General features: G+C 42.9%; 1 protein-coding gene across 3 annotated transcripts in view; it reads left to right on the top strand.

Annotated features, from left to right (window-relative positions):
• The window catches only part of ip6k1 (inositol hexakisphosphate kinase 1), a 31287-nt gene that overhangs the window by 10764 nt on the left and 7437 nt on the right, over positions 1–13086 (top strand). For 2 of the 3 annotated variants that reach the window (XM_018663329.2, XM_018663328.2), the window contains 5 exons: positions 4534–4781; positions 6288–6433; positions 6547–6673; positions 11267–11510; positions 12761–12942. In XM_018663329.2, coding sequence (XP_018518845.1) covers positions 6317–6433; positions 6547–6673; positions 11267–11510; positions 12761–12942 — 670 coding nt within the window. In that variant the 5' untranslated portion in view covers positions 4534–4781; positions 6288–6316. Of the gene's footprint in view, positions 1–4125; positions 4218–4533; positions 4782–6287; positions 6434–6546; positions 6674–11266; positions 11511–12760; positions 12943–13086 lie in introns of all 3 variants that reach the window. The other variant, XM_051074570.1, reaches the window with a different exon arrangement.

Here is a 13086-nt window from a genome sequence, read left to right on the forward strand (position 1 = left end):
TGGATCATCAGGGTGATTTCACTGATTCCAGAACAGACCAGATGTGGCCTGATGTTTACAGTTCACTGCTAACTTTAGAATTCATTGCTCATGGGAAACACTGTTTATGCATTGTGTGTGTGTGTGTGTGTGTGTGTGTGTGTGTGTGTGTGCGCGCGCGGCGTGTGTGTGCGCGCTCCAGCCTCCCTCCGGGGGCTCATGCCTTGGATCGTGACTTGAAGATCAGACTGTTAGACGTCGAATTTCCACTATGCTGTGCTGCGCTGTGAGTGGTTGTGATTGTTGGAGCCTGTGTGATGTGGATCCAGTGTGAGTGTGTATTTAGTGCAACAGAAACAGCGTAGTTAGAGGCATTTCTTACCTTGATGACATGTTGGAGGTTTGAGGTTTTCAAAGGTTTTCAGGACACGTCTGATGCCTGCAGCGCCTCACGTAAGCAGCTCACTTGTAGGTTTTCGTCCCTTTCATCTCTCCCCTGAAATGTTTACAAGTCGAGCAGACAACAAGTGCTGAAAAATGTCCAAATGAAAAATAGAACTGAGATTCTACTGAACCAGCAGTCAGCTGCTGACCTCAGTGATAAAGTCAAAATAAAAGCCTTCCAGTGGTACACCGCTGTAAATGTTAAATACTGGAAACTGACAATGTTTTTGACACTGTTCGTGGCCTGTATTTTTATCACGGTGAAAAACAAGTTCTTGCTGTCAAAAACAAAGGTCTTGTTTTTGTACTTGTCACAAAATGGCACATAATTCATCCCTTTACTTGTGGATTGCAGCCATTCAATATGCACTATTATTTGCACGTTGTAATTACCTCCCCGTATAGTACTTTTCTTTGCTACTGGCAGAGTCCATGCTTCCCTTGCTGAGTACATTGCATTCAACTAACTAATAATTTCTTCAACTAACTGTTATTTCATTATTGATTATTTTCTCAATTTAGTTAGTCTGTAAAATATGAAAATTGCCTTTCGCAATTTCACCAGAGCCCACAGTATCTTTAAATTGCTTCTTTTGTGTGATCAGCAGACATTTCATTTACTGTCAAAGCAATAAACACAAATCCTCACATTTCAGAAGCTGGAACCAGCAAATGTTTGGCATCATCAAAATAGCTGCCAATTGATTTTGTTACGGTCGTCAAAACCGATTGACAAATCATTGCAGCTCTGTTCCACATGCAAGGGATTCAGAGGAAATGAAGCATGCACCTACTAGATGTGAATATATTTCATTCAGTACGTGTGAATTCATGCAATAGAGAACACAACATTGGATCATGAGTTAGTATTACCTGTCCCACACTGCTGTGTGTTTTCTTCAGTCTTATTTTATTAATCAGATGCACCAGTTTTTTTTTCTTCTTCTTTTGCAGTAAAGTAGCCGCTGAAGGTGTGTTTGCTGCCCCCGGTGGTCAACACGTGAGTCATGTTCGGGTCTTTACACAGCGTTTCATAGTGACTCGCTCCACCTCGCCTGAAATGAACAGCAGCTTTATGCTCATTAAGCTTCAGTAAAAACAAGCAGAGCACAGCAAAAGCCGTGTATTTAATGAGCGAGTAGGTTGTTTTTTAAATTTAAATAACATCTGATTGAGCTCATCCATCCATTAGCTGCACAGTATCCACTTATCCTTTGGAGGGTTTGTGGGCGGCTGGAGTCTGTCCCAGCTGATGGTGGGTGAGAGGCGGGATACACCCTGGACAGGTCGCCCGTAAATCACAGGGCTGACTCATACAGACAGTTTCAAGTTGCCCGAACTAAACAGCATGTTTAGTTCAGGCAACCAACAGAGAACACCCAAACAAGGCAGAAAAGCAGAACCTTCTTCTTGTGAGGCGACAGTGCTAACCGCTGCACCTGATTCAGCTCTGCAGGTGATTAATTGATCTGTGACATGTGTTTGATTCACAATAATTAATCAGAGAAAGAAAATAGACCTGCAAAGTAGAGACAAATGGTCTAATCAGTCACAGTCAGGTGATGAAGATGTGTGTTCAAACACCTGGCTGAAGGAGACAGAGATGAATTTAGTTTAAGGTTCATATTCCTGCATTTCCAGGAGACCTCTGGGGCCTGTATTATAAAACTGCACCTGCTTTTACCACCAGTGAGCACATGTGACACTAACCAGGCCTGAGATTTTATAGATTTTAATTTTGAGACCTCAGGAAAAAAGTGTGTTTATAGCTGAAAAAGATGAACGAGCTTGCTGGATTGTGTGACATAGAGAAGTTTTATGTTTGAAAAATGTTCCAGCGTGTCTGAAGTGTTGTGCACAGAGGCTGTTTGGTTTTTATTTTGAGCTGACATCATGATATGATTAGTGAGCATCGTGCCTCACTACAGTCCTGACATTGACCAGATGATGCCTTCAGGAACACACACACACACACACACACACACACACACACACACACACACACACACACACACACAAGCAGGCTGTGACATCATTAATGGGCTTGCTTCTCTCCTCCAATCATCTTCCTCCTCTTTGTTTCCTCATTTCTTCCAGTCTCCCTCTCCTCTCTCATCCCCTCTTGTCTTGTCTTCAGGCAGGCGATGATGAGTCATTTCGGGGAAGCTTTGAGGTGCATGATGGGGTAGGAGGATTGGTCGGGAAGTGGTATAGAGGGATTGAGAAAAGGCAGGGAGTAGAAGGAAAAATCAGGAAGATGAAGTCAAAAGTATGTAGACACCTGAACGTTAGACCCTGGGCAGTAATATATTGCTGCTGTAACGGTCTCCGCTCTTCTGGTTTTGGTCTTTCCACCATAATTCTTGAAACCTGCTGCAGGGATTTGCTCCCATTCAGCCACAGGAACATGATAATGAGGTTCAACACTGATGTTGCGTGATAGGCTCTGGCTTCCAGTTCATCCCAGAGGTGTTGGATGTGGTTGAGGTCAGGGCTCTGTGCAGGTTCAAGTTCCTCCACACCAAACTGGGAAAACCTTTTCTTTATTGACCGGACTTTTGCATGGAGGTATTATCAAATTAAAACAGGAAAGGGTCAAACAAACTGTTGCCACAAATATGAAAGAATACTGTTGTTTTAAGTATCATTGTTTGCTGCAGCCTCTATCACACCAGGAAAATCAGACCAAGACCAAAAATTACACTAAAACAGGAGGGTGTCCACATACTTTTGTCAACACAGAGTGTATGTGAGGCTCTGTAGAGCATCTGTATACTCACCTATTTGTTCTGTCCACTCAGCCTCTACGCTACAAGGGCACCAGCTGCACAGGCGTCCTCCAAGCAGTCCAGAAAGTAATATATTAAGAACAACTACATGTCCGCAGGGGAGTATAATTGAGGCTTAAGCCACCAGGACACATCAGTGTAAACTGAATTTATGAAGTGTATTGTCGACTCTTCGTTACATCACTGTTTATTCAAAACAAGCCAAATACTGTTTGAGTAGTAGAGCTTTGAAAACGACATTTTCATGTAAATCTTCCCTAATTTACATTATAACAATGTCTCTCATGCAATGTTCACATGACAGCAGAATGACACAAAAAAACAATTATAAAATGGGCACAACATTAAACCAGATATTATTTTCAGGACCCTTCAGTCGACTAATTGGGACGATTTTAAAGACAGGACCATCATCTCTTCTCTATTTTTCCCCAAAATAAATTCACATGAATTTAGAAATAAGCTTACATTACATTTGTGTCTGTAGCTGTTTGATGTGGTAATTGGGAAAAAACACAATCTGGTGTTGTACTCTATTGTTATCATCTCCACTGTCATTTTTTCAAATGCTAATCAGTTATAATTATGGTTTTTACTTTAGATGTTCCTCGGCAACAGATGAGCTTTGATTTCATTCTGTATTTGTTTAATTGTGTTTTCGAGGGTTTATCAGAAAATAAATTCTGTATCACAGTAAATCCTCTCAGACCGGTTCCACTTGTTTGGGTTTTTAGATTTTTCCTTACTTAGGTTTTGTGGCTTACAAACAAGGAGAAATCAGGAGTGAACAGGAGAAGGAAGACATCTCGCTGCTGCCTTACCTTATTCACTGAGCTACACAGAGATTCAAAATATGTGTCTGTATTTATGTACGCTGTGTGTGTGTGTGTGTGTGTGTTTGTGTGTGAGACAGGCTGGTGGATGCCGATGTGCTGAAACATTTGATGTCAACTGTTTGTGGCAACGAGCCCAGAAAACCGTGTGTGTGCGACAGAAAGCCGCCAGGTTCTGAATCAGTTTAATTAAAACCATCATGAGAATGTTGTTTGGTGTTTTCTCAGCTGATCAGGTGGCAGCTACACAACATTAAGAGTTTTCTATTAACAGTGAATCAAATGACTGTGTAAGTGAAATGAGTCATTTTCTTGGAATTATCCAATTCTGCCATCTAATTTCTGGTCACACGCTTGTCTGTGTTCAAGGTGCAAGCTACCGATAGCCTGCGTGTGAAAACTTTCAACTTGGGGGAACACAGAAATGGCCAAAAAGTAAGTTGCGTTTTTAATACACATTGAACAATTTGTTTTCCCCTCTTCTCCAGGAAGTGGTGACCCTGCCTAACTGACACCCTGCTGCTCCTGCCCAGCCCCCAACTCTGCACCCCCACCCCCTGTCCTGACTGGGTCTCCGTGCTGCCGGCGGTGGATTGGAGCACTGTGATTGGCGGCCTTGCGAGGTGGTTTTTCGGTCTGGCGCCGCCTCCCCCCGGGGCCGGCGTGCACTCCCAGCAGCCCGTGGTGCCCTGTGCCCCCCCCTCCCCGTCACTGCACACAAGAGCCCATGCCCAGGGTAAGACCAGGATCACAGTCTGTGGAGTTTGTCAGCCGGCGGTCAAAGAAGTATTTGTGGTTTTTTAATAGGGAGCTTCACACCTGTAGTTTGGTTTTCTTTGTCATGACCAGTCACTTCCTTTTTTCAAGCAAACCAAGAGTTGTGAACATAAAACCACTAGAACACCAGATTTACATCATTTCCTGTTTTTTTTTTTTTTTTTTTTTTTTTTCAGAAAACAAACTGTGACCAACAAAAGTTTGTGTGAACATTTTGTTCAGCAAGATAATCTTCACAGATGAACACCACTGTTATGATTTTTGAAGCCTAAACACAATCTCCAGATGTAAAAAGCTAATGTTAGGCTATAAACCAACTACACCACAGTCGCATGATGTCAACATCTTCACCACTGAGCTTTCAACTTGTAATTCCTCTTAGATAGTTAGTGATAGTTTGAAAGAGTGAGTATAAATACAGTGAGGCTGTGAAGGTGGACTGGTGGGTAGATTGGTTTTCGTGTGCAGTTTTATGATGTCAACAACTTCTGTAGTCTTTAAGGCTTTAAACATTAACAAGTGGGGTATTTTCTGACGTATTTTATGTCGTAGAATAAAACATGAAAGTGTCTTGAGCTCATGTTAAAACCACAGAGCTTATTTCAGCACTTCAACCAAAAACCTGTTGACTTCAGGACGAGGGAACCAGGAGCTAAAATACTAACTTACTTCTGTGTTGTAGGACTCACTCTGGCACCACCCTATTCATTCAAGATAAAAGTATAATTCTGTAGATGAAGTCCAGTACATTAGACTGATAAAAACATTACTAATTCAAAAACCAGTTCTCCGTATTCAAAACTCTTAAGACCAAGTCTAGTCACAAGCCATAAATCACACATCACAAATTGCCTCAAAGGGCTATGTTTAACACACCAAAATATCTCCCACAATGAATAACGGTTGTTATATTTAGATAAAGGGGGAAGTAATCAACATGACTGTCATGAAGTAAATGTACATTCAGACAGCGGGGAGTTACCACCGTCTGAGTTGATGGTGATTGAATTTTGGCTCACCGTGACCATGGCAACCGCTGAAACCACACAGAGGAAAACAGTGCAGGAGTTAATTTTACTGGTATCTGAATTCACTGACTTACACACCCCCTCACCTGCATTCAACAGACAGATCAGACGACAAGAACTGTTGTGGAGCAGCAACATGGCGACGGGTTCAAAGTTTTCTGGTCTGTGCCAGTAAACAGTGGTGATAAGTCGATGATAACTGTTAGCTAAACCTGCTGCTAATCTGTTGCTACAATAATGTTCTGAGATGAAAAAGCTTGGTAGCACCAGCCGGTACATATCGGTGCAGGGTTACGTCCTGCTGCCGCCCAATCAAAACACATGATCCAAACACTTCATCCAAAAGGAAACTGATTCATCATATTATTACAGAAACTAGAGAAACTCAGCCGTAATACAAACATATAAAAATAAAACATTAAATCCTTCCTCTGCAGGAGGAGGCGCAGTGCGTCCGCCAGGAGCCATGTGCCTCCCTCACACCAACAACATGGACAGCAAGCTACAGGGGGCGGGGCAGGGGGGAGGGGCTTCACTTCGACCACAAGGAGGAGGCGTTCCACTGGAGCCCTTCGTACACCAGGTGAGAGACTCCATGTTGATGATGTGAATACTTTGCTCCCCCTCATTTAGCATTCATAGGCAGAATATAAACGTGTGATAAAGAATTAGAGCTCATTATGTTTGTGTTTACAGGTGGGGGGTCACACCAGTATGATGCGTTACGATGACCACACGGTGTGTAAGCCTCTGATCAGCCGAGAGCAGCGCTTCTACGAGTTCCTGCCTCCAGAGATGAAAGAGTTCACTCCGGAGTATAAAGGTCAGTCGCAGCTCACTGTTGTTTAGCTTCAGTGCAGCCGTGGATGTACGTGAACTCCCTTTATCAGCCCCTCCCATCCCTGATTCACTCCCTCAGCTCTATTATCAGACAGGCTTGCTGGTATTGTCTCTGTTTAGGTTTGTTGTCATTTCTCTCTTTTTAGTTTGATCAGTCAGGTTTACATTTGCGCTGCTACTGCTTGAAATGACAAAATTTGGACACTGCTAGCAGCTCTCACAGCTCTCATAGTGTCATTTTCAGCTGCAATAAGCAACTATTTTCAGAAAAAAATCATGCTGGCCTCTACCTACTCAGCAGCAAACAGCAGGCAGAAATCATTAGAGACCAGCTGGTGAACACAGTGGAGCATTTAGCAGATGAAGAGACGGATATTTCCCCTAGAAGGTGGTAGAGACCAAAAACAGACTAAAAGAATGAATGTTCATTAGGACACAAAAACAACTCAGAATGAATAACAATGCGTCCATACCTGCGATGTAAATGAAAATGTAACAAGTCATCATTTAATTAGAAAGTGCTCAAACAACTCAGTTATCGCAAGTTTAAGTTGGTAACTGACTCTGATGGATGTTCAGCACTGGAAGGACAGTGGTCTCTAACTTGCAGTCACTCTACATGGTGAACACACATTGTCATAACAAGACAGTTGTTGTGGCCAATTCACCACAGCCACAACACAAGATTACAGATGACTTCCATGTGTGTAAATCCATCTAATCTGACAACACGTCTACACAATATTTTCACACAGGCAAACAAAACAGTGAAATATGAAAGCAGCCCACAGTCATAATGCATTACCACACACTGTGGCACATGTCTGCTTCAATTATGTTATAGACAGAAGATAAAGACCAGCTCAAAGAGCCGCTCACGCAAAAAATATCCCACTTACAGGATACTGGAGCTTAACTTGATTTTATTTATTTCTCATATCATGCTTTGAACAGAGGTGACTCATGCACACTGTCTCGCTTACAGCTAGACCAAATCGTTTTGACCGAAAATGTCGTATTAAATGTGAAATAAAGCACTGTGAGAGAGACAGCATGTGGGAGTTTTATTCAACTTCTGCTGCCCTCTGATGCACCTGCCTCACATTCAGGTGTGCAGTGATATCCTGTCTTTATTTTGACGACATTTGGATTCAACATGTCGTGGTATAATAGCTGTCATTTTATTACCCGCCCGCAGACATGGATTTTGTTGCTTTTAGAGGAGCTCAGGTCTGTTTTAGTAGACCATCATCCAATGACACTGTAATTCAAACAATACTGTAAATACTCCTCTGTGTTTGGTGGTGGAGGAGAGGCAGACGGACAGAGGAGAGGGAAGGAAGTACGGATGTTTAATGGAAGTAAAGTGCTTTAGCTGCTCTGCTCTTCATCACCAGGCACATAATGTGGCGGTCTCTACATGCTTTTGCTTTAGTAACAGACCCAAACACACTTTGACAGCCAGCGTACACACACACACACACACACACACCTCTCCTACATGTGTGTGACCCATTTACCATTTTGGCAAATGATGTAAGAGAGTAGATAATGACGAAGATGAGGAGAGACTTTGATGGTGTTTGGAGCAGGTGTAACTAATGACATTAGTGATGGCTCTGTTCTAGTTTGTTGTGCGTCTGAGTCACGGCGGTCAGCCATCAAACAAAACACCAAGACCCTGACGCTGAAACACTCACAAATGGAATGTAGTCTTTGTTATAATATATTAGTTTCATCTCTCTTTGATGTTGATGTCGTGAGAGAGGTCTGGCAGGAGAGAGCTACAAGACATGAGCTGTGTTCAACCTAGTTCAACAATGCATACTGAAAAAAAGCAGGTTTTAAGTTAGTGTAGTGGGAGTCACATTAGAAAATACTCAGAGTAGATACAGATGTGCTACTCACAGCTGCAAAAAAATAAGTAAATAAATTGCAGAGTCTGGCAAGAAAACTCTGGAAAGATGTGAAGTTAAGTGTGAAATCCCCTGCAGACAAGTTCACTTTGCACCCACACACAGGTGTTTTCACTTATAGTGCTTGATTAGACCTCTTGTAAGGACTGTGTGGGTGTGTTCAGACTGTGCTCGCTTGACAGCTCCTTCACTGTCCTGTTGGTTTTGTTGCACCTGTTAGGGTGGGGCAACTTAGACATTTATCATGATGAGACTATGAAATAATGCCCAGCCTCCACCAGAGCAGAACTCCAGTCATCCAGAAAAAGTGAACTCTAAGAGTTTGTGTAGATTTCAGACACCCATGGGAACTGGTTGTAACAGCAACTTGACCAGCTACATTGTCAGAAATAGATGTTTTCTCCACCAATAACGAGGCACAGTAAAGGCTGCTCCATCTTGTTCTATTACTCCCTCGAATGTAAAATGATCAGCTGAAGAGAAAATGCCAGAAATGACTGTGGTTCAGTCGACACGCTGGATGAACGATCTCCTGTCCTCACTAACATCGCTGACAGACACACAGCGTTTTATCTGACAGCTTCAGAGTAAAAGCCTCCTCGCGTTTTGCTAGTTGAGCACTTTTAATATGAAGCTGCAGCTGTAGCTGTAGCAGTAACTTTATACAGCTCTGACAGGGACCAGGAGAGTGAACAGTAAACACTGCATTGTTTACCGTGAATATGTCATGCGTTGGTTTGGTTGGTTAATTCCACTGCAGGAATGACTCCACCTATGCTAAAAATACTTAACTACTAGAGGTAAATATTATAAATTGTGATGCTTAAAAAGAAAAAAGACTTGATCTTTATTGCCATTGTTTTCAAAACAATAAAACACCATTTAGCAGCTCTTGGATTGACAACGCAGATAAAAAGATAAACTAGCCAAATATTGTAAATAAAAAATTAAATCTGATGTGAAGTTCAAAACAGATATTTACAGATGTTTATTTCCCACCTCCATCCTGCTTTTCATCGTCTTTAACACAGTGAGCTGCTCCACATGAGAGACCTGGTGGTTATATTCCCAGCGCATCGATCTGCAGTTACTAGTACATGCGTGGCTGTATTCCCACCAGTCCACCCTGCTGGAGTTGTGGGTCCCAGTGCCATGACAACAGCCATCCATAAGGGGTCTATATTTAACCCTGGATCTGTGCCCTACTACCATTGTCCTGCTGATTAAATAACAGCAGACAGACAGACAGACAGACATAGAGACAGCTGCCTGGACACAACTCTCTGAATCCGTCAAGGTCGTTTCATCTAGAAACTGTTTGACTTCATCAGATTAGATTTCTCATCGTGTTGTGGTGTGGAGGTGGTGGAGAAGTCGAGGTGTCTGTGGAGAGAGAGCGCTCGCTCTGTGCTGCTCAGGAGAATATTTCACTCTTCAGTTTGGACTTGATATGTGAAGTCAGTCTCTCACCAGTGAGGAAACCGACAGAAAACATTAAACTTGGACAAACAGTGAGAGGTTCAGCAGGGGATGAGATCCTCTGCTCAGTGTGTAAAGCCCAAAATAACAGCTTAGTGTTTAAATAAAACATTATCAGACAGTCATATCTGGTTATTTAATCTATGAACACTACAGTTGTGTTGAGATCTGAAAACTGTGAACGTTGTAACATAGGATGGACATCATTCTCACACTCATCCTGGGAGAGACCACTCCCATCAGATTAGATTATGGTGGCTAAAGTTAGCTTATGTCACTGAGTCAGTTTGCTGCCTCTGTGACTCTTCTCTACTTGTGTTTTTTAACATTATTCTGTAGCTTCTGGGGTTTTTTTTGCCTCCGCAGCTGCTGCTCAGCAAAACATTAAAACATTAAAGTCTCAGTGCATTTAAATGAACAGTGTTTCTATGTTTAGATGCTAAATGCTACCTCAGCAGATCTGGAGAAGAATTTGACCTGACAGATCTGCTGGTATCAGAATGTGTCATATTAAGTGTGGACCCATTAAGAGCTTTATACACCAGCAGGAAGATCTTAAACTGGTGGGTTTTTGTCCTGTTTAAAACACATGCAGCTGATTTCTAAATTAGTTACAGTCTGTGACTTGTCTTTGCAGGAAATGGTGATCTTCAGTGGTCCAAAACTTTAGACCTGACCCTTAAAAAAAACCTAAATGAACCAAACTTACATGATGTGACCTGAGAGGGACCCAGAAACAGTCAGACCAGGACTGGATAATTAGAAAATGATGAACAGACCCATAGAGACTCATAAACAGAGAGCAACAGTGGCAGCATACAGTTATCAAGCAACAATATGTTGTTTTTCCTTTCACATGAACCATGGGAGCTGATATCTTTATTCCAGTGTTAAACATATTGACACAGACCTGAGACCTGTGGCAATACAAGACCCTGCAGACCAGATCAGACTGGGTCTACTGTCACTCTGAATCAGCCCGACTCATCTCAGGTCTTAGTTACTAAGAACTGAATAAACATGACCTTTAAGATGCAGCCTGCTTTTACTAAGGTTCAGAAACATTACATCAAAGTATTCAGGGAGCTGGATTATATTTCTCTTTGTGTCTCTCCTGGTATTTTGATAGATATCTTTATTATCTCTAACCATCCTGTCTGTATTTCTGTCCGTCCTGTCAGGTGTGGTGCTGGTCTGTTTCGAAGGCGACTCCGACGGCTACATCAACCTGGTGGCCTACCCCTACGTGGAGAGCAGCAACATGGAGGGAGGGACCACGGAGCACGAGGAACGCGACCCACCTGAGAGGGAGCAGCCAAGGAGGAAGCACTCCCGCCGCAGCTTCCATCGCTCCTCCTCGTCCTCTGACCACAAGGACGAGCGGCCCGACAGGAGGGAGTCGCACGACACGGACACCTCTGATAAGTACGATCGTATTAAAGAGAAGACAGAATAAAATGCTGCTTTTCTCTGTTTCATATCGTTAGGAAGAGAGAATATCTATCTAAGACGTCCCCTTGGACATTTGCTTTTAAAAACAGGAATAGAAATATTAGTCTGTCAGTCAGGTGGTCCACCACTTTGAAAATTATCCTGAAATTTAGCACATAGTTCTGCTGACACTGATGACCCTTTGATTTCTTGAGGTTCATATGTGCCGCTGTTTTAAGTAAGTCTCACTAATTATTGGATGGATTGCCATGAAATGTGGTTAAAAAAAACAAATATGAATCCACTCAGGCCAGCACAAATTAAGGGGAAGACATAACAGTGCAAGTTCCATCCAACCATTATCTATACCACTTATCCTTTGAGGGTAGCGCAGGGGGCTGGAGCCAATCCCAGCTCACATTTGGCGAGAGGCGAGGTTCACCCTGGACAGATATAGCACTTTTCTAGTCATATCAACCATTCCCATTCACCCATTCTCACACACACACACACACACACACACACACACATTCATACAGGAATGATTTTATACATGTAAACTCTCACACATACATGCACATTCACACACCAATGACACATCGGGGGCAATTTTGCGGTTCAGTATCTTGCCCAAGGATACTTCAGCAAGCGGACTGGAGGAGCAAGGGGATCAAACCACTGACCTTCCGACTGGTGGGCGACCTCTCTACCTCCTGAGCCCCAACAAACACTTAATCACCAGTTAACCTGCATATGTTTGGAGTGTGGGAGGAAGCTAGAGTACCTGGAGAGAACCCACGCAGGCACAAGGACAACATGCAAACTCGAGCTTAAAACCCAGAACCTTGTAGCTGTGAGGTGACAGCGCTACAGTGCAAGTTAAAAATGCCAAATAATTTACACCTAACCCAAGATTTTATGGATTTACATCATAAATGTACAGATAGGAGAGGAAACAGGAGACTGTTAGAAATTAACAGAAAAAACTGGAGTTTCTGGTGAGTTCTGAGATCATCAGAGTTTGAGCTGAACATGAAAACACAGTCTGAGCGACAGTTGCTAGGGAGCTACAGCTTACATCGGTCAATTTATTGGCTGTTTGGGAGCGAATAAACTCAGACTTCACAGACAGTCCAGAGGTCAAATTCATGTGGATAATGCAGACCTTTAAATCGAACAGAGGATAACCAGGGGTAACATTTTGTTTTATTAACAACCCTCTCTCCTCTTCTCTCCCCCTGCAGTCTCGGAGAGCTGAAGAGTCCCAGGCTCGACCCAAAGATCCACTCAGATGTTCCCTTCCAGATGTTGGACTGGAACAGCGGCCTGACGTCAGAGAAGATCAGCCACAACCCCTGGAGCCTCCGCTGTCACAAACAGCAGCTCAGCCGCATGAGATCTGAGTCCAAGGACCGCAAACTCTTCAGTATCCTTCCTCAGCCAGTCACGTCCGCTGCTGTTTTTCAGTAAACCAAAACAGTCTTAAATCAAGGTCCACCTATTTGCTCTTTCCAGAACTTTCAAAATCAGCTGAAGGAGACTGTGAGATGGGGACAAAGGCTCTGGAAAA

Source organism: Lates calcarifer, linkage group LG12 (genome assembly GCF_001640805.2).
Source record: "Lates calcarifer isolate ASB-BC8 linkage group LG12, TLL_Latcal_v3, whole genome shotgun sequence".
Classification (NCBI taxonomy): Eukaryota; Metazoa; Chordata; class Actinopteri; family Centropomidae; genus Lates; species Lates calcarifer.